General features: G+C 45.2%; 1 protein-coding gene across 1 annotated transcript in view; it reads right to left on the reverse strand.

Annotated features, from left to right (window-relative positions):
* Positions 1-2,881: 2,881 nt before the first annotated feature.
* LOC137347841 (protein AMBP-like) overlaps positions 2,882-26,910 on the reverse strand; it is a 522,339-nt gene continuing 498,310 nt past the window's right edge. Inside the window, exons 9-10 of the mRNA XM_068012887.1 lie at positions 3,453-3,626; positions 2,882-3,115 (exon numbers count right to left, since the gene is read on the reverse strand). Coding sequence (XP_067868988.1) covers positions 3,078-3,115; positions 3,453-3,626 — 212 coding nt within the window. The 3' untranslated portion in view covers positions 2,882-3,077. The remainder of the gene's footprint in view (positions 3,116-3,452; positions 3,627-26,910) is intronic.

Consider the following 26,910-nt stretch of genomic DNA (forward strand, 5'->3'; position numbering starts at 1 on the left):
GGCAATGAGCATCTACAACAAAGAGAGTCTACTCTTTCAAATGGCATCTCCATTGTTGAATCTCCTACAATCAACATCCTGGGCGTCACCATAGAGTCATAGAGTAGTAAAGTCATGATGGCACAGAAAGAGGCCATTCTACCCATCAAGTCCATGCCAGCTCTCTACAGCACAATCCAGTCAGTCCCATTTCCTCGCTCTAGTCCCATAGCCTGCACATTTATTTCTTTCAAGTGCCCATCTAATTTCCTTTTCAAATCATTCATTGGTTCCGTTCCCACTACCGTCATAGACAGCAAGTTCCAGGTCATTAACACTCACTATTTAAAAATGTTCTTCCTCATATCCCCCTGTATCTCTTGTCCAAAACCTTAAATCTGTGTCCCCTGATCCTTGTACCATCAGCTAATGGGAGCAACCTTTCTTTGTCTATCTTGTCTAAACCTGTCATAATCTTGTACGTTTCTATCAGATCTCTCCTCAATCTCCTTTGCTCCAAGGAGAACAAATCCAGCTTCTCCAATTTAACCTTGTAGCTAAATCCCCTCATCCCTGGAACCATTCTGGTAAATCTCCTCTGCACCCTCTCAAGGACCCTCACATCTTTCCTAAAGTGTGGTGACCAGAACTGGACACAATACTTTATTTGTGGCCTAACCAGAGCTGTAAACAGGTTCAGCATAACTTCCTTGCTTTTGTACTCAATGCCTCTATCTACGAAGCCAAAGATCCCATATGCTTTGTGAACTATTCTCTCAATATGTCCAGTCACCTTCAAAGATCTATGCACATGCATCCCCATCACTCTCTGTCACTGCACATTCTTTACAACTGTGTAATTAAGTATATATTGCCATTTCCTATCGCTTGTGCCAAAATACATCACCTCAAACTTCTCTGTATTAAATTCTATCTGCCACTTGTCTGCCCATTCTGCTCACCTATTTATGTCCTGTTGCAGGTGATTCATATCATCCTCACTCTCTGCTACACCTCCAAATTTGGTATCATTGACACATTTTGAAATTCTACTCTGTATTCGAATATCCAAGTCATTTACATATACCTAAAAAAATGTGATCCTAGCACTGACCCTTGGGGAACACCACTGTCTACCATCCTCCAGTCTGAAATACAACCATTTACCATGTCACGCTGTTTTCTGTCCTTAAACTAATTTTTTAAATCCAAGCTGATACTGATCCTCCTATTCCATGTGCCTCAATTTTGTTAACCAGCCTTTTGTGTGGTATTTCGTCAAACCATTGACCAGAAACATAACTGGAGCAGCCATATAAATACTGTGGCTACAAAAGCAGGTCAGAGGCTTGGAATTCTGCAGCAAGTAACTCACCTCCTGACTCCTCATAGCCTGTCCACCATCTACAAGCCCCAAGTCAGGAGTGTTATGGAATACTCTCCACTTTCCTGGATAAGTGCAGCTCCAACAACACTCAAGAAGCTTGATGCCTTCCAGGATAAAGCTGTCTACTTGATTGGCATCCCATCCACCACCTTAAACATTCACTCCCTCCTCCACTGGTGCACAGTGGCAGCAGTGTGTACCATCTACAAGATACACTGCAGCAACTCACCAAGGACTCTTCCACAGCTCCTGTCAAGCCTATGACCTTTACTACCTCGAAGGACAAGGACAACAGGTGCATTGGAACACCACCATTTGCAAGTTCCCCTCCAAGTCATTCACCATCACTGACTTGAAAATATTTCGCTGTTTCTTCACTGCCACTGGGTCAAAATCCCAGCATTCACAGGAACAGTTCAAGGCGGCCGCTCACCTCCACCTTCTCAAGGGCAATGTGGAATAGGAAATGATTGCTGGCCATGAATAAAGAATAAAAAATAAAAGAATTAAAGAGTAGAAACTAAACAAAATATAAGGTGAAGTTGGGGTTGTTCTCCTGAGAGCAGAGAAGGTTAGGGGGAGATTTAATAGAGGCATTCAAAATTCTGAAGCTTTTTGATAGAGGAAATAGGGAGAAACTGTTTCATTGGCAGACACAGGTTTAAAATAAATGGCAAAAGAACCAGAGGGGACATAAGTTTTATTTTTTTACACAGCAAGTTGTTATGATCCAGAATGAACTGTCTGAAAGGGTAGTGCAAGCAGATTCAATAATAACTTTAGGAAGGAAATGGACAAATATTTGAAGGGAAATAATTGCAGGGTTACAGGAACAGAGCAGGAGAGTGGGACTAATTAGATTGCTCTGTCAAAGAGGTAGCACAGGCATGATGGGTTGAATGGCCTCCCTCTGTGCTGTAGGATTCCGTGGGGTAGAGTTTCTGCTTTGGGAAAAATCAGCAATTCCAGTGCAAAATGCGCCCAAAATGACATTTGTTTTTCCCTGGGATTCCACTCAAACTCATCTGCATTTTAAAATCACAGTCAGTTCAACACCTTGGAATAACCAAATTTAAATTGCTGAAAATGACTGAAGAAAATATACAAAACTATTTTCTAGTTAGATTAGGGCACAGTGGTCAGTTTCGCAGTAAGTTTAAAAAATAATTTCATTCAAAACCTTTCACAATGTTTTTATGAGTCTCCGTGTGTCCAGAAGATCCAACTTAATCTTTGGCGCCTCCTTGAAGGTCCACAAATGGGTGCAGTTTGTGAAAACTTGCCGTGGTGATTTATTCACAATGGGGTGTGGCCAGTTTGTGGGCAGGGTCTGCTTCCAGTGCTTAAAATTCCACATTCTTTTGCACTAATTATGCTGATATCAGGCAAATTGTTCCAGAACAATCGCGCAATCGAGCAGCAATTCCAGACCTATGAGTCTATGAGAGGGTCTGTGAATTCCTGTGTAGAATAGAGCATTGTACATTTAGTAATCTGGAGACTCAAGGCAAATGATTGACTTGTGTAGTTTTATTGATCAATTTGTTTGAAAGCATCATCACAAAATTGAGTTGAATTTGTTAAACTCCCTCCCTTCTGCCCATTGTGTTTACAATCAGACCGATGTGATGTGTCTGACAGATTATTTTAAGCATCACTTCTAATGATTATTTCTATCGTTGCATTCAACTTTTTCTTCTTTCATTTTCAGTTACACTTTCTTTGCAACAGCCAGAAGGTCATCCTCTCCTGGAAAAAAAGAGTAAGATCAGTCACTTCACAACCCATTACAGGCTAGTGCCACAGTGCAACATCTTTCTGTCCTGTCCTGCCCTCTGTCTCTGTCCTTTTAACAATATTTAGCCCTCATCCCATGAAAGGCACGACCCCTCAGATTTCTACATCCATTTCTTCCTTTGAGCACCTGTGGTCTCACTTCAGCCACCAGCAGAGCTTTGGTTGGTGACTGAGAGTTCAACCATGTCCAACCCCATGAAACTGAAGTGATCAGGATGCAGAGCTACTCCCAGCTGTCATATACCAGGGGTTCAGCTGGGACAGAGATTCAAAGGAACATTTCCTGTACCTTCCGGGATGACATCACAGTACTCTTCACACTCCTTCCTGGTGTAGAACTTGTTTCCATTTCCTTGGCACCCACTGTACTTGAAGGCAACACATTTACCGATAACCGAGTCAAATGCCCAGAGATTAACAATGGATCTACATGGTCCAGCTTCTATGGGCAATCTACAGGCAGCTGCAACAGAGGAACAAAAGACATGGTGGAAAGAGGATCAGTAAGTCTAGTTAAACAGAGGTTGTGGGCAGTGAGACTGAGAATCTCCAACATTGGTTAAGTTCACGATTAGAGTTGCTCTGAAACTTGCATGTTGGAATGGCCTGGCAACATTCACTGTTTAGACACAGATGTGAAACTGACCGAGGACCAGGTACCAGATGCCTATCAGCACAGTTAGAACCTGGAATTTCATGGCCATTGGGAGCAACAGGGAAGAAATTGGAGGAAAATATTATCTGTCTCCCGACCAGGGTTAGTGTTGTGCAGCTTTTCTCCCCCATTTGTCTGGAGCAGTCACTGTGTCCATTGGCTCATAACGCACCTGTTCATAGGTGTACCCCATCCGAGAGTTTGCACAGACTAGCGTAACCTGACCCAGATACACAGAGGTGTGCCCCGACCCAGATACTCATGGGCTGGTGTAGCCTGACTGTATTATAAGGATGTAAAGGGTTAATGCTGAAGACAGTGAGAGAAACCCCTCCACTGTAAGAGTGATAATATCATAGTCACACGAGGTTAGGCTGAAGAGGAGAGAGCAGCACGAAGGATGCCAGCTTAGGAGGCTTCATGAGAGTGTATATCGTATAACGTAAATAATAAACAGTTCTTAGTTGACCTTATCCCAAGTCTGAGACTTTCTCCAGAACATCCCTGTTACACTACTAAATACAATAACAACACAACACCGACCAATATGCAGACAAACTGGTGTACCCAAACAAAGCGTACGCACAGACTTACGCACCCCGACCAGTATACACACAGACTGGATCACCCTAACCAAGATAAATACACATACTAGTTTATCCCAACTGATATATACGCAGACTGGTCTACCCCTACTGATGTAGCCTGACCAAGAGACACACAGACTGGTGTACCAGGACCCAGATACACATATACAGAGTACACATATGTACTCTGATCGACGTACACACAGATGTGTATACCCCACCCCAGATATATACACAGGCTGGTGTACCCCAACTGAAAGGCACAGACTCTGCATCAAATTGAGAACTGGGACAGACTTATAGGAATATACACTCACTGCAGGAGCCCAGGTGTGCACGCCCACTGCAGGGGCACAGAAAGGTAAACTCACTGTAGGAGGAAGAATGTGAAATCACTGTAGGGGGAGAAAGCTACGTTCATTGCAGGGAAGGAGTTTATGCTCATCTGGAAACAAAGGAATGCACAGTATGGGCAGAAATGTACACTCAATATGGGGACACATGTATGTCCACACAACACACACTGTAGGGATACAGAAATGTACAGTCACTGTAGGGACAGTGGAACATCCACTTACTGTAGGGAAACAGGAATGCAAACGCACTGTGAGGATAGAGTAATGTACACTCTTTGTAGGAAGATGAATGTATACATTCTAGGGTCACAGGTATGTATACTACAGGGGCACAGCAATGTACGCTCAGTGTAGTGACAGAAATGTATACTCAGTGTAGGAACACAGGAATATGCCATTCTGGCCCCTCGAGCCTGCTCAACCATTTAATAAGATCACAGCTGATCTGATTGTGGCCTTAACTCCACTTTCCTGCTGGCCCCCCATAATCCTTGACTCCCTTGTGGATCAAAAATCTGTCTAACTCAGCCTTGAATATATTCAATGACCCAGCATCCACTGCTCTCTGGGGAAGAGAATTCCAAAGATTAACGACACTCTGGGAGAAGAAATTCCTCCTCGTCTCTGTCTTAAATGGAAGACCCTTATTTTGACACTGGGCCCCCTTAGTTCTAAATTCTCTGATGAAGGGAATCATCCTCTCAGCATCTACCCTGTCAAGTCCCTGCAGAATCTTATTGAAATATATAAGATCACCTCTCATTCTTCTAAAGTCCAATGAAAATAGGCCCAACCTGCTCAACCTTTCCTCATAAGACAACCCCTTCATCCCAGGAATCAATCCAGTGAACCTTCCCTGAACTGCCTCCAATGCAATATATCCCTCCTTAAATAAGGTGACCAAAACTGTACACAGTACTCTAGGTGCAGTCTCACCAATGTCCTGTACAATTGTAGCAAGACTTCCCCACATTTGTACTTTGAGCTCTTGTTTGTACTGTGCCTTTATTGAACTGCCCTTTAATGGATGCCTGCAGTGAGTGCCTCATGGTAGAGGTTACATGACTACGGCAATCCAGGAGGCACATTCGTACAGTATTGCATTTCTCTCCCAAACATCCCCCTTGAGAGACAAAATTTTTTTTTCAAGCATTATCATTTGCACTAGTTGCCCTAGCTACCCATTATGCACATTCATTCATTAGCAGTTTGTTATTTGTCAGTCTCTGCACATGCATTGCACACAGTGTTTAAATCATGCCAGTCTCTTAATAGTGTGCGTGCACATTGTCATTGGCTGTTCATCTGGTCGATTTTCCTTCTCCGGGCTGTCGTTCCCATGTCACATGTTGTTGCCGCAGTAACTGTTGTTGTTCCATTTCCGTTGTTGGGGTGCTGTGGATTCTGGGACTGATGGTTGATCTGTGGTCTGTGCAGATGGTGAGTTCACATCTTCCTGATCGGCCACCTGCAGTGAAGGAACAGCTTCTCCAGTTGTGTGTATGTGCCTGTGGTTGTGACGGTATATCTGGTTGTTCACTTCCAACGCATCCAGTTGAGGTGACAACTGCACTACGCAGGTCCCAAGTTACCACTTGGGCTGACTCTTGTTGTGAGCGTTGAAGGTTTGTTCCCTGACTGGATCTCCAATGCTCAATTCTGATAATGGTTTGACAGTTTTGTCAAAATGAAATTTGGCTTTCTGCTGTTTCATCTTGATTTTGTCACTCACACCTGTTACTACTTCTGCCTTCAGTAGCTTTTTTGCTGTTGGAAGAGTAGTTTGGGGTGTAGTGTGACATTAGTCATTGTACTGGACTACTTTCCTTGCCTTCAGTTGATGTTTCTCCACTCAAGGATTGCCTTGTATATATCTGTGCTGGATTTGCTTGATTTCTTTAGGATTCCTTTGGTCACTGACACCTCAGCCTTCCCATTGGTCTGGGGATAGTGTGGCGATGAGGTATGGTGTTGAATTTGCCAATCCTTTATGAAGCGGCTAAATTCTTCACTGGTGAACTGAGGGCCATTGTCACTCATTACAATGTCTGGAATGAAGTGTGCTTTGAGGCATTCTACAATCTCACTGGTACTACAGAACACAAACCAACATACAGGCATAAACTCTACTGTAACGCTTGTGCTTTACGTAAAGTACCCTCCAAAATAAATCTTAATGTCACATGGCTCTCCATTGATCAGATACTGCTGCACACAGATTGGTACAAGGCTTTGTTACATCGGCTCTGTCTGTACTTCCATGTGATCTTTATTAAACAATGCACAACAGACCTCTATTGGTTACAAGTAGATAAAGCCATGAATGAGGACCCATGCAGACATAGGCATAGATTTTAGCAGGAATTAACAGTGTCTAATACTGGAGGGAAACGCTGGTCACCTTCAGTAAATGGGACTGACAGATACTGTTATGAGCTCACAGGACAACAGACTTGCTTGTACTGTGTCTTTATTGAACTACCCTCTAATGGATGCCTGCAGTGAGTGCCTCATGGTAGAGGGCACATATCTATGGCAAGCCAGGAGGCACAATAGTACAGTATTGCATTTCTCTCCCAAACATACTCCATCCTCCTTGCAATAAAGGCCTACGTTCCATTTGCCTTCCAAATTACTTGCTGTAACTGCATGCTAACTTTGTGATTCATGTACAAAGACACTCAGATCCCTCTGTACCACAGAATTCTGCAGTCTCTCTCCAAGTAAATAATATTTAGCTTTTCTATTCTTTCCACCAGACAACCTCACATCTTTCTACATTATAGAACCATAGAACCATGGAAACATTACAGCACAGAAGGAGGCCATTCAGCCAGTCGTGTCCGTGCCGGCCAAGAAGAAAAACAAAGAGAATCCAGCCACTTTCTGGCACCTGTCCATAGCCTTGCAGGTTACAGCACTTCAGGTGCATGTCCAGGTACCTTTTAAAAGAATTGAGGGTTTCTGCCTCCACCACCATTCCTGGCAGTGAATTCCAGACACCCACCACCCTCTGGGTGAAAAAGTATTTCTTCGTGTCGCCTCTAATCCTTCGACCAATCACCTTAAATCTGTGCCCGCTGGTAATTGACCTCTCTGCTAGGGGAAACGGATCCTTCCTGGTTACTCTATCTAGGCCTGTCATAATTTTGTACATCTCAATTAAGTCACCCCTTAGCCTCCTCTTCTAAGGAAAACAACCCTAGCTGATCCAATCTTTCCTCATAGCTGCAACTTTCAAACCCTGGCAACATTCTTGTAAATTTCCTCTGCACTCTCTCCAAAGCAATTATGTCCTTTCTGTAATGTAGTGACCAGAACTGTACACAATACTCCAGCTGTGGCCTAACCAGCGTTTTATACAGTTCCAGCATTACATCCCTGCTTTTGAATTCTATACCTCGGCCAATAAAGGAAAGCATTCCATATGCCTTCTTCACCACTCTATCTACCTGTCCTGCCACCTTCAGGGACCTGTGGACATGCACTCCAAGGTCTCTCACTTCTTCTACCCCTCTCAATATCCTCGTGTTTAATTGCGTATTCCCTCACTTTATTTGCCCTCCCCAAATGCATTACCTCACGCTTCTCTGGATTGAATTATATTTGCCATTTTTCTGTCCATTCCGCCAAACCATTGACAACATTCTGGAGTCTACAGCTATCCTCCTCACTATCAACTACACGGCCAATTTTTGTGTCATCAGCAAATTTCCCAATCATGTTTCCCACATTTAAGTCCAAATCATTAATATATACCACAAACAGCAAGGGACCCAACACTGATCCCTGTGGAACGCCACTGGAAACAGCTTTCCATTCGCAAAAACATCTGTCGGCTACTACCCTTTGTTTCCTGTCCCTGAGCCAATTCTGGATTCAACCTGCCACATTCCCCTGTATCCCATGAGCTTTTATTTTACTGACCAGTCTGCCATGTGGGACCTTGTCAAAAGCCTTACTAAATTCCATGTAGACCACATCCACTGCACAACCCTCATCAATCCTTCTTGTTACTAACTTAATTGAGTTGTTTGAGGAAGTAAGACATGACCTTCCCTTAACAAATCCATGCTGACTATCTCTGATTAATCCATGCCTTTCTATGTGGCAGTTTATCCTGTCCCTCAGAAATGAGTGCTGATGAGTCCAAGGCGAAAAGCTTCGACAACATGTCTCTATTTTCAGCAATACTCCAGTTCAGTACCATGACTATTTGGATAAAGATATGTAAAGTGAGTGGGAAAAATTTGGCAGATGGAATCTAAAACCTGAAGATGTTTTATCAGTACAGAATAGCCAATGTTGTTCCTTGGTTTTGTGAAGGGGAGGTCGTACCTCACTAATTTGATTGAGGTTTTTGAGGAAGTGACAAAGATGATTGATGAAGGAAGGGCAGTGGATGTTATCTACATGGACTTCAGTAAAGCCTTTGACAAGGTCCCTCATGGCAGACTGATACAAAAGGTGAAGTCACATGGGATCAGAGGGGAGCTGGCAAGATGGATACAGAACTGGCTCGGTCATAGAAGACAGAGGGTAGCAGTGGAAGGGTGCTTTTCTGAATGGAGGGTTGTGACTAGTGGTGTTCCGCACGGATCAGTGCTGGGACCTTTGCTGTTTGTAGTATATATAAATGATTTGGAGGAAAATGTAGCTGGTCTGATTAGTAGGTTTGCAGACGACACAAAGGTTGGTGGAGTTGCAGACAGTGATGAGGATTGTCAGAGGATACAGCAGGATATAGATCGGTTGGAGACTTGGGCGGAGAAATGGCAGATGGAGTTTAATTCGGACAAATGTGAGGTAATGCATTTTGGAAGATCTAATACAGGTGGGAGGTATACAGTAAATGGCAGAACCCTTAGGAGTATTGACAGGCAGAGAGATCTGGGCGTACAGGTCCATAGGTCACTGAAAGTGGCAACGCAGGTGGATAAGGTAGTCAAGAAGGCATACGGCATGCTTGCCTTCATCGGTCGGGGCATAGATTATAAAAATTGGCAAGTCATGCTGCAGCTGTACAGAACTTTAGTTAGGCCACTTAGAATATTGTGTGCAATTCTGGTCGCCACACTAGCAGAAGGACGTGGAGGCTTTGGAGAGGGTACAGAAGAGGTTTACCAGGATGTTGCCTGGTCTGGAGGGCATTAGCTATGAGGAGAGGTTGGATAAACTCGGATTGTTTTCACTGGAACGACGGAGGTGGAGGGGTGACATGAACAAACTAAGATGAAATGAAATAAATGCAAAAATAAGGTTGTAAAAAAGAAAAAAAACAGCCCCCCATTTTACTTTCATTTTTAGTTGTTTTTTCTTTTTTCTTCTTTTTTCTTTTTTACAACCTTTTTTTTTGCATTTATTTCATTTCATCTTAGTTTGTTCAGTTTGCTTACCCACTGTTTTTTTTTCATGTTTACACTTGCTATTCAATATTCAGTCCGTTAACACCTTTTCTGTACCAATGCTTTGTCTTTCAACACACCATTAACATATTGTTTGCCTTTGCTCCATGACCTTTTGGTCAGCTATGTGGCCTTGTCCAATCTACACCTTCTCCTTTGTTATCTCTTGCCCCACCCCCGCCTCACTTGCTTATAACCTGTGACATTTTTAATATTTGTCAGTTCCTAAGAAGGGTCACTGACCCGAAACGTTAACTCTGCTTTTCTTTCCACAGATGCTGCCAGACCTGCTGAGTGGTTCCAGCATTTCTTGTTTTTATGTCAACTAAAGGAATTGTCCAGCTGTATCTTATCCAATACTCCAATAGCATTGAGAGCATGTTCACAGATGATGTCTGAGAGTGAAACTGTGGAAGACACTGTGAAGACAATCAGCACAACGCTAATGTGCAGGATATCCAAAAATCGACATTGATAAGTCAAGAACACCGTATGATGACTCTAGATCTCAGAAGAGTTTTACTATTACAAGGTCTGATGTATTAGTAAACCACCTATTCATTTTAGAGACTCTGAAATGATGGATGAAGGTCTAACTTTTATGTAAATAGTGTTCACAGCAATCCTGTTACATTATGTGATTTATTCTTATTGTGTAATTTTCTACTCAGCAGTAAAAGGGGATGTTGTGATATCACTTTAAGGGAAATAGTGAATGTGTATCATCACTGCAGGAAGTGATGTCATACAGCAGTGGCATGGGAGTTGGAGCTGTGTTGATTGTTGTGTTGTGTATATAGAGTTCTCCTGTACTTGTAAATAGTGTTGTGAATCTTCAATAATAAAAGAACCCAAAATATTTATTACCATTTATTGGTGTGTGTTTGGTAAGTTTATGTGAAGAAACAAGTAACACAAGCACACTCACTTTAGGGACAGGGGATAGTACACTCATTGTCGGGAACAAAGGAATCTACACTCATTGAAGGAACAGGGGATTGTACACATTATAGGCAGACAGGAATGTACATTCACTGTAGGGAGAGGGGCCTGTACACTCACTCTAGGATCCAGGGGATCTACAGTCATTGCAGGGACAAAGACATATACGCTCACGATAGGGACAGCAATGTACACTCATTGTAGAGACAGGAATGTACACTCATTGTAGGACCAGGAATCAACACTCACTGTAAAAACAGAAATGTACACTCAGTGTATGGACAACAGCAACAATTTATGTTTATATAGTGCCTTTAATGTAATGAAACATCCCAAAGTGCATTACAGGAGGATTATAAAATAAAATTTGACACCAAGTCACAAAAGGAGATATTAGGTCAGATGACCAACAACTTGGTCAAAGAGGTAGGTGTGAAGGAGTGTCTTAAAGGAGGAAAGCAAGGCAGAGAGGGTATTTCAGAGCTTAGAGTCTAGGCAACTGAAGGCACGGCCACCAATGATGCAGCAATTAAAATCAGGGATGCAAAAGGCCACACAATTAGAAGAGTGCAGGTCTCGGAGGGTTGTGGGGCTGGAGGAGATTACAGAGATAGGGAAGGGTGAGACCTTGGAGGGATTTGGAAACAAGGATGAGAATTTTAAAATCAAGACGTTGCTTGACTGGGAGCTAATGTAGTTCAGCAAGCAAAGGGGTGATAATGGAATGGGACTCAGTGTGAGTCAGAACACGGGCAGCAAAGTTTTGAATGACCTCAGGTTTACAGAGGGTAGAATGTGGGAGACCAGCCAGGAGTGAGTTAGAATAGTCAAGTCTCGAGTTAACAAAGGCAGATTGAGGATTTCAGCAGCAGATGAGCTGACACTGGATGAAGTCGGGCGATGTTATGGAGGTGAAAATAGGCGGTCATAGTGATGGTGCGAATGAGGTTAAAAGCTCATCTCGGGGTCAAATGTGACACCAAAGTTGTGAACAGACGGGCTTAATCTCAGATTGTTGCCAGGGAGAGGAATGGAGTCGACAGCTAGAGAATGGAGTTTAGATTGGAGATCGAAAACAATGACTTCAGTCTTCCCAATATTTAATTGCAGGAAATTTCTGCTCATGTAGTATTGGGTGTTGAATAAGCAGTCTGATAATTTAGCAACAGTGGAGACGACGAGAGTGATGGTGATGAGGAAGAGCTGAGTCGTCAGTGCACATGTGAAAACTAACGCCGTGCTTTCAGATGATGTCACGGAGGAGCAGCATGTCGATGAGAAATAGGAGGGGCCAAAGATAGATCCTTGAGGTCACCAGAGGTAACAGTACAGGAGCAGGAAGAGAAACCATTGCAGGTGATACTCTGACCATGATTAGATAGATAAGAATGGAACCAGGTGAGAGCAGTCCCACCCAGCTGGATGAGAGGGGAGAGGTGTTGGAGGAGGATGGTGTGGTCAACTATGTCAGAGGCTGCAGACAGGTCGAGAAGGACGAGGAGGGAAAGTTTACCTTTCTCACAGTCACATAGGATGTCATTTGTGGTTTTGAGTTATTTTGGTACTGTGGCAGGGGCGGAGACCTGCTTGGATGGATTTAAACATGGAGTTTGGGAAAGATGGGAATGGATTTGGGAAATGAGAACATGTTCAAAGACATTGGAGAGGAAGGGAAGGTTGGAGATGGGACGATAGTTTACAAGGGCAATGGAGTCAAGGGTAGGTATTTTGAGGAAAGGGGCGATAACAGCAGATTTAAAGGAGAGAGGGACAACACCTGAAGAGAGAGAACTGTTTACAATATTGGCTAACATGGAGACCAGGACAGGAAGTTGGGTGATCAGCTGTTCAGTGGGAATTAGATCGAGGAAAAAAGGGGATCTGATGGACAAGATGAGATCAGAGAGGGCTGGAGGGGAGATAGGAGAGAAACTAGAGAAAGAAGTGAATTCAGGACTAGGGTCAGGGGGAGCAGACAGGAAATTTGACACACGAGGTATACACACTGTAGGGACACAGCAATGTACACTCACTGTGGTGACTGGGGAATGTATACTCACTGCAGGGACAGGAATGTACACACACTACAAGGACAGCAATGTACGCTCATTGTAGGGACTAGAATGTAAACACACTGAAGGGATAGGAATGTACACACCATTGGGCTGCAGGCATGTACACTCACTGTTGGGACTGGAATGTACAATCACTATTGGGCCACATGAATGTACACTCACTATTGGGCCACAGGCATGTACACTCACTCTTGGGACTGGATGTAAACTCACTATTGGGACTGGAATGTACACTCACATTTGGGACTGGAATATACACTCACTGTTGGGACTGGAATGTACACTCACTGTTGGGACTGGAATGTACACTTACTCTTGGGACAGGAATGTACACTTACTCTTGGGACAGGAATGTACACTCACTGTTGGGACTGGAATGTACACTCACTGTTGGGACTGGAATGTAAACTCACTGTTGGGACTGGAATGTACACTCACTGTTGGGACTGGAATGTACAGTCACTATTGGGACTGGAATGGACACTCACTTTTGGGACTGGAATAAACACTCACTATTGGGACTGGAATGTACACCCACTGTTGGGACTGGAATGTACACTCATTATTGGACTACATGATTGCACACTCACTATTGCGCCACAGGAATGTACACTCACTATTGGGACTGGAAAATACACGCAATGTTGGGACGGGAATGTACACTCACTATTGGGACTGGGATGTACACTCACTATTGGGCCACAGGCATGTACACTCAGTATTGGGACTGGAATGTACACTCACTGTTGGGTCTGGAATGTGCACTCACTATTGGGACTGGAATGTAGACTCACTGTTGGGACTGGAATGTACACTCACTGTTGGGACTGGAATGTACACTCACTATTGGGACTGGAATGGAGACTCACTGTTGGGACTGGAATGTAGACTCACTATTGGGACTGGAATGGAGACTCACTGTTGGGACTGGAATGTACACTCACTATTGGGACTGGAATGTACACTCACTATTGTGACTGGAATGGAGACTCACTGTTGGGACTGGAATGTACACTCACTATTGGGACTGGAATGTACACTCACTATTGGGCCACAGGCATGTACACTCAGTATTGGGACTGGAATGTACACTCACTGTTGGGTCTGGAATGTGCACTCACTATTGGGACTGGAATGTACACTCACTGTTGGGACTGGAATGTACAATCACTATTGGGCCACATGAATGTACACTCACTATTGGGCCACAGGCATGTACACTCACTCTTGGGACTGGATGTAAACTCACTATTGGGACTGGAATGTACACTCACATTTGGGACTGGAATATACACTCACTGTTGGGACTGGAATGTACACTCACTGTTGGGACTGGAATGTACACTCATTATTGGACCACATGAATGCACACTCACTATTGGGACAGGCATGTACATTCACGATTGGGACTGGAATGTACACTCACTGTTGGGACTGGAATGTACAGTCACTATTGGGACTGGAATGGACACTCACTTTTGGGACTGGAATAAACACTCACTATTGGGACTGGAATGTACACCCACTGTTGGGACTGGAATGTACACTCATTATTGGACTACATGATTGCACACTCACTATTGCGCCACAGGAATGTACACTCACTATTGGGACTGGAAAATACACGCAATGTTGGGACGGGAATGTACACTCACTATTGGGACTGGGATGTACACTCACTATTGGGCCACAGGCATGTACACTCAGTATTGGGACTGGAATGTACACTCACTGTTGGGTCTGGAATGTGCACTCACTATTGGGACTGGAATGTAGACTCACTGTTGGGACTGGAATGTACACTCACTGTTGGGACTGGAATGTACACTCACTATTGGGACTGGAATGGAGACTCACTGTTGGGACTGGAATGTAGACTCACTATTGGGACTGGAATGGAGACTCACTGTTGGGACTGGAATGTACACTCACTATTGGGACTGGAATGTACACTCACTATTGTGACTGGAATGGAGACTCACTGTTGGGACTGGAATGTACACTCACTATTGGGACTGGAATGTACACTCACTATTGGGCCACAGGCATGTACACTCAGTATTGGGACTGGAATGTACACTCACTGTTGGGTCTGGAATGTGCACTCACTATTGGGACTGGAATGTACACTCACTGTTGGGACTGGAATGTACAATCACTATTGGGCCACATGAATGTACACTCACTATTGGGCCACAGGCATGTACACTCACTCTTGGGACTGGATGTAAACTCACTATTGGGACTGGAATGTACACTCACATTTGGGACTGGAATATACACTCACTGTTGGGACTGGAATGTACACTCACTGTTGGGACTGGAATGTACACTCATTATTGGACCACATGAATGCACACTCACTATTGGGACAGGCATGTACATTCACGATTGGGACTGGAATGTACACTCACTGTTGGGACTGGAATGTACAGTCACTATTGGGACTGGAATGGACACTCACTTTTGGGATTGGAATGTACACTTACTCTTGGGACTGGAATGTACACTCACTGTTGGGACTGGAATGTACACTTACTCTTGGGACAGGAATGTACACTCACTGTTGGGACTGGAATGTACACTCACTGTTGGGACTGGAATGTAAACTCACTGTTGGGACTGGAATGTACACTCACTATTGGGCCACAGGCATGCACACTCACTATTGGGACTGGAATGGACACTCACTTTTGGGATTGGAATGTACACTTACTCTTGGGACTGGAATGTACACTCACTGTTGGGACTGGAATGTACACTCACTGTTGGGACTGGAATGTACACTTACTCTTGGGACTGGAATGTACACTCACTGTTGGGACTGGAATGTACACCCACTGTTGGGACAGGAATGTACACTCACTGTTGGGACTGGAATGTACACTCACTGTTGGGACTGGAATGTACACCCACTGTTGGGACTGGAATGTACACTCACTATTGGGACTGGAATAAACACTCACTATTGGGACTGGAATGTACACCCACTGTTGGGACTGGAATGTACACTCATTATTGGACTACATGATTGCACACTCACTATTGCGCCACAGGAATGTACACTCACTATTGGGACTGGAAAATACACGCAATGTTGGGACGGGAATGTACACTCACTATTGGGACTGGAATGTACACTCACTATTGGGCCACAGGCATGTACACTCAGTATTGGGACTGGAATGTACACTCACTGTTGGGTCTGGAATGTGCACTCACTATTGGGACTGGAATGTAGACTCACTGTTGGGACTGGAATGTACACTCACTGTTGGGACTGGAATGTACACTCACTATTGGGACTGGAATGGAGACTCACTGTTGGGACTGGAATGTAGACTCACTATTGGGACTGGAATGGAGACTCACTGTTGGGACTGGAATGTAAACTCACTATTGGGACTGGAATGGAGACTCACTGTTGGGACTGGAATGTACACTCACTATTCAGACTGGAATGTACACTCACTGTTGGGACTGGAATGTACACTCACTATTGGGACTGGAATGGAGACTCACTGTTGGGACTGGAATGTACACTCACTATTGGGACTGGAATGTACACTCACTATTGGGCCACAGGCATGTACACTCAGTATTGGGACTGGAATGTACACTCACTGTTGGGACTGGAATGTACACTCACTATTGGGACTGGAATGGAGACTCACTGTTGGGACTGGAATGTACACTCACTATTGGGACTGGAATGGAGACTCACTGTTGGGACTGGAATGTAGACTCACTATTGGGACTGGAATGGAGACTCACTGTTGGGACTGGAATGTAAACTCACTATTGGGACTGGAATGGAGACTCACTGTTGGGTCTGGAATGTACACTCACTATTGGGACTGGAATGTACACTCACTATTGGGACTGGAATGTACACTCACTATTGGGCCACAGGCATGTACACTCACTATTGGGCATGGAATGTACACTCACTATTGGGACTGGAATGTACACTCACTATTGGGCCACATGAATGTACACTCACTATTGGGACTGGAATGTACACTCACTATTGGGACTGGAATGTGCACTCACTATTGGGCCACAGGCATGTACACTCACTATTGGGACTGGAATGTACACTCACTATTGGGACTGGAATGCAGACTCACTGTTGGGACTGGAATGTACACTCACTGTTGGGACTGGAATGTACACTCACTGTTGGGACTGGAATGTACACTCACTATTGGGACTGGAATGGAGACTCACTGTTGGGCCACATGAATGTACACTCACTATTGGGCAACAGGCATGTACACTCACTGTTGGGACTGGAATGTACACTCACTATTGGGACTGGAATGTACACTCACTATTGGGACTGGAATGTACACTCACTATTGGGCCACAGGCATGTACACTCACTATTGGGACTGGAATGTACACTCACTGTTGGGTCTGGAATGTACACTCACTATTGGGACTGGAATGTACACTCACTGTTGGGACTGGAATGTACACTCACTATTGGGCCACATGAATGTACACTCACTATTGGGCCACAGGCATGTACACTCACTGTTGGGACTGGAATGTACACTCACTATTGGGACTGGAATGTACACTCACTATTGGGCCACAGGCATGTACACTCACTGTTGGGACTGGAATGTACACTCACTGTTGGGACTGGAATGTACAGTCACTGTTGGGACTGGAATGTACACTCACTATTGGGCCACATGAATGAACACTCACTATTGGGCCACAGGCATGTACACTCAGTCTTGGGACTGGTATGTACACTCAGTATTGGGACTGGAATGTACACTCACTACAAGGACAGCAATGTCCGCTCATTGTAGGGACTAGTATGTAAACACACTGAAGAGATAGGAATGTACACTCACCATTGGGCTACAGGCATGTACACTCACTCTTGGGACTGGATGTAAACTCACTATTGGGACTGGAATGTACACTCACTTTTGGGACTGGAATGTACACTCACTGTTGGGACTGGAATGTACACTCACTATTGGGATTGGAATGTAGACTCACTATTGGGACTGGAATGTATACTCACTATTGGGACTGGAATGTACACTCACTGTTGGGATTGGAATGTAGACTCACTATTGGGACTGGAATGTATACTCACTGTTGGGACAGGAATGTAGACTCACTGCTGGGACTGGAATGCACACTCACTGTTGGGACTGGAATGTACACTCACTATTGGGACAGGCATGTACACTCACTATATGGACTGGAATGGAGACTCACTATTGGGACTGGAATGTACACTCACTGTTGGGACTGGAATGTACACTCACTATTGGGACAGGCATGTACACTCACTATTGGGACTGGAATGGACACTCACTGTTGGGACTGGAATGTACACTCACTATTGGAACTGGAATGTACAATCACTATTGGGCCACAGGCATGTGCACTCACTCTTGGGACTGGATGTACACTCACTATTGGGACTGGAATGTACACTCACATTTGGGATTGGAATGCAGACTCACTATTGGGACTGGAATGTACACTCACTGTTGGGACTGGAATATACACTCACTGTTGGGACTGGAATGTACACTCATTGTTGGACCACATGAATGCACACTCACTATTGGGACAGGCATGTACATTCACGATTGGGACTGGAATGTACACTCACTGTTGGGACTGGAATGTACAGTCACTATTGGGACTGGAATGGACACTCACTTTTGGGATTGGAATGTACACTTACTCTTGGGGCTGGAATGTATACTCACTGTTGGGACTGGAATGTACACTCACTATTGGGACTGGAATGTACACTCACTGTTGGGACTGGAATGTACACTTACTCTTGGGACTGGAATGTACACTCACTGTTGGGACTGGAATGTACACTCACTGTTGGGACTGGAATGTACACTCACTGTTGGGACTGGAATGTACACTCACTGTTGGGACTGGAATGTACACTCACTGTTGGGACTGGAATGTACACCCACTGTTGGGACTGGAATGTACACTCACTGTTGGGACTGGAATGTACACCCACTGTTGGGACTGGAATGTACACCCACTGTTGGGACTGGAATGTACACTCACTATTGGGCCACATGAATGTCCACTCACTTTTGGGCCACAGGCATGTACACTCACTGTTGGGACTGGAATGTACACTCACTATTGGGACTGGAATGTACACTCACTATTGGGCCACATGAATGTACACTCACTATTGGGCCACAGGCATGTACACTCACTATTGGGACTGGAATGTATACTCACTATTGGGCCACATGAATGTCCACTCACTATTGGGCCACAGGCATGTACACTCACTGTTGGGTCTGGAATGTACACTCACTGTTGGGTCTGGAATGTACACTCACTATTGGGACTGGAATGTAGACTCACTGTTGGGACTGAAATGTACACTCACTGTTGGGACTGGAATGTACACTCACTATTGGGACAGGCATGTACACTCACTATTGGGACTGGAATGTACACTCACTGTTGGGACTGGAATGTACACTCACTATTGGGTCACAGGCATGCACACTCACTGTTGGGACTGGAATGTACACTCACTATTGGGACTGGAATGTACACTCACCATTGGGACTGGAATGTACACTCACTATTGGGACTGGAATGTACACTCCGTATTGGGGCTGGAATGTACACTCACTATTGGGACTGGAATGTACACTCCGTATTGGGGCTGGAATGTACACTCACTATTGGGCCACATGAATGTACACTCACTATTGGGACTGGAATGTACACTCACTATTGGGACTGGAATGTACACTCCGTATTGGGGCTGGAATGTACACTCACTATTGGGCCACATGAATGTACACTCACTATTGGGCCACAGGCATGCACACTCACTGTTGGGGCTGGAATGTGCACTCACTATTGGGACTGGAATGTACACTCACTGTTGGGACTGGAATGTACACTCACTATTGGGACTGGAATGTACACTCACTTTTGGGACTGGAATGAACACTCACTGTTGGGACTGGAATGTACACTCACTATTGGGCCACATGAATGTACGCTCACTATTGGGCCACAGGCATGCACACTCACTGTTGGGTCTAGAATGTACACTCACTGTTGGGACTGGAATGTACACTCACTGTTGGGACTGGAATGTACACTCACTATTGGGCCACATGAATGTACACTCACTATTGGGCCACAGGCATGCACACTCACTGTTGGGTCTGGAATGTACACTCACTATTGGGACTGGAATGTACACTCACTGTTGGGACTGGAATGTACACTCACTATTGGGCCACATGAATGTACACTCACTACTGGGCCACAGGCATGCACACTCACTGTTGGGTCTGGAATGTACACTCACTGTTGGGACTGGAATGTACACTCACTGTTGGGACTGGAATGTACACTCACTGTTGGGACTGGAATGTACACTCACTATTGGACTGGAATGTGCACTCACTATTGGGACTGGAATGTACACTCACTAACGGGACTGGAATGTACACTCACTGTTGGGACTGGAATGTACACTCACTGTTGGGACTGGAATGTACACTCACTATTGGGACTGGAATGTACACTCACTAATGGGACTGGAATGTACACTCACTGTTGGGACTGGAATGTACACTCACTATTGGGACTGGAATGTGCACTCACTATTGGGACTGGAATGTACACTCACTAATGGGACTGGAATGTACACTCACTAATGGGACTGGAATGTACACTCACTGTTGGGACTGGAATGTACACTCACTATTGGGACTGGAATGTGCACTCACTATTGGGACTGGAATGTACACTCACTAATGGGACTGGAATGTACACTCACTGTTGGGACTGGAATGTACACTCACTATTGGGACTGGAATGTGCACTCACTATTGGGACTGGAATGTACACTCCGTATTGGGGCTGGAATGTACACTCAGTAATGGGACTGGAATGTACACTCACTGTTGCGACTGGAATGTACACTCACTGTTGGGACTGGAATGTACACTCACTATTGGGACTGGAATGTGCACTCACTATTGGGACTGGAATGTACACACACTAATGGGACTGGAATGTACACTCACTATTGGACCACATGAATGTACACTCACTATTGAGCCACAGGCATGCACACTCACTGTTGGGGCTGGAATGTGCACTCACTATTGGGACTGGAATGTACACTCACTAATGGGACTGGAATGTACACTCACTATTGGACCACATGAATGTACACTCACTATTGGGCCACAGGCATGTACACTCAGTATTGGGACTGGAATGTACACTCACTATTGGGACTGGAATGTACACTCACTATTGGGCCACATGAATGTACACTCACTATTGGGCCACAGGCATGTACACTCACCATTGGGACTGGAATGTACACTCACTATTGGGACTGGAATGTGCACTCACTATTGGGACTGGAATGTACACTCACTAATGGGACTGGAATGTACACTCACTGTTGGGACTGGAATGTACACTCACTATTGGGACTGGAATGTGCACTCACTATTGGGACTGGAATGTACACTCCGTATTGGGGCTGGAATGTACACTCAGTAATGGGACTGGAATGTACACTCACTGTTGCGACTGGAATGTACACTCACTGTTGGGACTGGAATGTACACTCACTATTGGGACTGGAATGTGCACTCACTATTGGGACTGGAACGTACACACACTAATGGGACTGGAATGTACACTCACTATTGGACCACATGAATGTACACTCACTATTGAGCCACAGGCATGCACACTCACTGTTGGGGCTGGAATGTGCACTCACTATTGGGACTGGAATGTACACTCACTAATGGGACTGGAATGTACACTCACTATTGGACCACATGAATGTACACTCACTATTGGGCCACAGGCATGTACACTCAGTATTGGGACTGGAATGTACACTCACTATTGGGACTGGAATGTACACTCACTATTGGGCCACATGAATGTACACTCACTATTGGGCCACAGGCATGTACACTCACCATTGGGACTGGAATGTACACTCACTATTGGACCACATGAATGTACACTCACTGTTGGGCCACAGGCATGTACACTCAGTATTGGGACTGGAATGTACACTCACTATTGGGACTGGAATGTACACTCACTAATGGGACTGGAATGTACACTCACTATTGGGCCACATGAATGTACACTCACTATTGGGCCACATGAATGTACACTCACTATTGGGCCACAGGCATGTACACTCACCATTGGGACTGGAATGTACACTTACTCTTGGGGCTGGAATGTACACTCACTGTTGGGACTGGAATGTACACTCACTATTGGGACTGGAATGTACACTCACTGTTGGGACTGGAATGTACACTTACTCTTGGGACTGGAATGTACACTCACTGTTGGGACTGGAATGTACACTCACTGTTGGGACTGGAATGTACACTCACTGTTGGGACTGGAATGTACACTCACTGTTGGGACTGGAATGTACACCCACTGTTGGGACTGGAATGTACACTCACTGTTGGGACTGGAATGTACACCCACTGTTGGGACTGGAATGTACACCCACTGTTGGGACTGGAATGTACACTCACTATTGGGCCACATGAATGTCCACTCACTTTTGGGCCACAGGCATGTACACTCACTGTTGGGACTGGAATGTACACTCACTATTGGGACTGGAATGTACGCTCACTATTGGGCCACATGAATGTACACTCACTATTGGGCCACAGGCATGTACACTCACTATTGGGACTGGAATGTATACTCACTATTGGGCCACATGAATGTCCACTCACTATTGGGCCACAGGCATGTACACTCACTGTTGGGTCTGGAATGTACACTCACTATTGGGACTGGAATGTAGACTCACTGTTGGGACTGGAATGTACACTCACTGTTGGGACTGGAATGTACACTCACTATTGGGACAGGCATGTACACTCACTATTCAGACTGGAATGTACACTCACTGTTGGGACTGGAATGTACACTCACTATTGGGTCACAGGCATGCACACTCACTATTGGGACTGGAGTGTACACTCACTATTGGGCCACAGGCATGTCCACTCACTGTTGGGACTGGAATGTACACTCACTGTTGGGACTGGAATGTGCACTCACTGTTGGGACTGGAATGAACACTCACTGTTGGGACTGGAATGTGCACTCACTATTGGGACTGGAATGTACACTCACTATTGGGACTGGAATGTACACTCACTGTTGGGTCTGGAATGTACACTCACTGTTGGGACTGGAATGTGCACTCACTATTGGGACTGGAATGTAAACTCACTGTTGGGACTGGAATGTGCACTCACTTTTGGGACTGGAATGTACACTCACTGTTGGGACTGGAATGTACACTCACTTTTGGGACTGGAATGTACACTCACTATTGGGACTGGAATGTACACTCACTGTTGGGACTGGAATGTACACTCACTGTTGGGACTGGAATGTACACTCACTGTTGGGACTGGAATGTACACTCACTGTTGGGACTGGAATGTACACTCACTGTTGGGACTGGAATGTACACCCACTGTTGGGACTGGAATGTACACTCACTGTTGGGACTGGAATGTACACCCACTGTTGGGACTGGAATGTACACCCACTGTTGGGACTGGAATGTACACTCACTATTGGGCCACATGAATGTCCACTCACTTTTGGGCCACAGGCATGTACACTCACTGTTGGGACTGGAATGTACACTCACTATTGGGACTGGAATGTACACTCACTATTGGGCCACAGGCATGTACACTCACTATTGGGACTGGAATGTATACTCACTATTGGGCCACATGAATGTCCACTCACTATTGGGCCACAGGCATGTACACTCACTGTTGGGTCTGGAATGTACACTCACTGTTGGGTCTGGAATGTACACTCACTATTGGGACTGGAATGTAGACTCACTGTTGGGACTGAAATGTACACTCACTGTTGGGACTGGAATGTACACTCACTATTGGGACAGGCATGTACACTCACTATTGGGACTGGAATGTACACTCACTGTTGGGACTGGAATGTACACTCACTATTGGGTCACAGGCATGCACACTCACTGTTGGGACTGGAATGTACACTCACTATTGGGAGTGGAATGTACACTCACCATTGGGACTGGAATGTACACTCACTATTGGGACTGGAATGTACACTCCGTATTGGGGCTGGAATGTACACTCACTATTGGGACTGGAATGTACACTCCGTATTGGGGCTGGAATGTACACTCACTATTGGGCCACATGAATGTACACTCACTATTGGGACTGGAATGTACACTCACTATTGGGACTGGAATGTACACTCCGTATTGGGGCTGGAATGTACACTCACTATTGGGCCACATGAATGTACACTCACTATTGGGCCACAGGCATGCACACTCACTGTTGGGGCTGGAATGTGCACTCACTATTGGGACTGGAATGTACACTCACTGTTGGGACTGGAATGTACACTCACTATTGGGACTGGAATGTACACTCACTTTTGGGACTGGAATGAACACTCACTGTTGGGACTGGAATGTACACTCACTATTGGGCCACATGAATGTACGCTCACTATTGGGCCACAGGCATGCACACTCACTGTTGGGTCTAGAATGTACACTCACTGTTGGGACTGGAATGTACACTCACTGTTGGGACTGGAATGTACACTCACTATTGGGCCACATGAATGTACACTCACTATTGGGCCACAGGCATGCACACTCACTGTTGGGTCTGGAATGTACACTCACTATTGGGACTGGAATGTACACTCACTGTTGGGACTGGAATGTACACTCACTATTGGGCCACATGAATGTACACTCACTACTGGGCCACAGGCATGCACACTCACTGTTGGGTCTGGAATGTACACTCACTGTTGGGACTGGAATGTACACTCACTGTTGGGACTGGAATGTACACTCACTGTTGGGACTGGAATGTACACTCACTATTGGACTGGAATGTGCACTCACTATTGGGACTGGAATGTACACTCACTGTTGGGACTGGAATGTACACTCACTGTTGGGACTGGAATGTACACTCACTATTGGGACTGGAATGTACACTCACTAATGGGACTGGAATGTACACTCACTGTTGGGACTGGAATGTACACTCACTATTGGGACTGGAATGTGCACTCACTATTGGGACTGGAATGTACACTCACTAATGGGACTGGAATGTACACTCACTAATGGGACTGGAATGTACACTCACTGTTGGGACTGGAATGTACACTCACTATTGGGACTGGAATGTGCACTCACTATTGGGACTGGAATGTACACTCACTAATGGGACTGGAATGTACACTCACTGTTGGGACTGGAATGTACACTCACTATTGGGACTGGAATGTGCACTCACTATTGGGACTGGAATGTACACTCCGTATTGGGGCTGGAATGTACACTCAGTAATGGGACTGGAATGTACACTCACTGTTGCGACTGGAATGTACACTCACTGTTGGGACTGGAATGTACACTCACTATTGGGACTGGAATGTGCACTCACTATTGGGACTGGAATGTACACACACTAATGGGACTGGAATGTACACTCACTATTGGACCACATGAATGTACACTCACTATTGAGCCACAGGCATGCACACTCACTGTTGGGGCTGGAATGTGCACTCACTATTGGGACTGGAATGTACACTCACTAATGGGACTGGAATGTACACTCACTATTGGACCACATGAATGTACACTCACTATTGGGCCACAGGCATGTACACTCAGTATTGGGACTGGAATGTACACTCACTATTGGGACTGGAATGTACACTCACTATTGGGCCACATGAATGTACACTCACTATTGGGCCACAGGCATGTACACTCACCATTGGGACTGGAATGTACACTCACTATTGGGACTGGAATGTGCACTCACTATTGGGACTGGAATGTACACTCACTAATGGGACTGGAATGTACACTCACTGTTGGGACTGGAATGTACACTCACTATTGGGACTGGAATGTGCACTCACTATTGGGACTGGAATGTACACTCCGTATTGGGGCTGGAATGTACACTCAGTAATGGGACTGGAATGTACACTCACTGTTGCGACTGGAATGTACACTCACTGTTGGGACTGGAATGTACACTCACTATTGGGACTGGAATGTGCACTCACTATTGGGACTGGAACGTACACACACTAATGGGACTGGAATGTACACTCACTATTGGACCACATGAATGTACACTCACTATTGAGCCACAGGCATGCACACTCACTGTTGGGGCTGGAATGTGCACTCACTATTGGGACTGGAATGTACACTCACTAATGGGACTGGAATGTACACTCACTATTGGACCACATGAATGTACACTCACTATTGGGCCACAGGCATGTACACTCAGTATTGGGACTGGAATGTACACTCACTATTGGGACTGGAATGTACACTCACTATTGGGCCACATGAATGTACACTCACTATTGGGCCACAGGCATGTACACTCACCATTGGGACTGGAATGTACACTCACTATTGGACCACATGAATGTACACTCACTGTTGGGCCACAGGCATGTACACTCAGTATTGGGACTGGAATGTACACTCACTATTGGGACTGGAATGTACACTCACTAATGGGACTGGAATGTACACTCACTATTGGGCCACATGAATGTACACTCACTATTGGGCCACA

This window comes from Heterodontus francisci, chromosome 32 (assembly GCF_036365525.1).
Source record: "Heterodontus francisci isolate sHetFra1 chromosome 32, sHetFra1.hap1, whole genome shotgun sequence".
NCBI lineage: Eukaryota > Metazoa > Chordata > Chondrichthyes > Heterodontiformes > Heterodontidae > Heterodontus > Heterodontus francisci.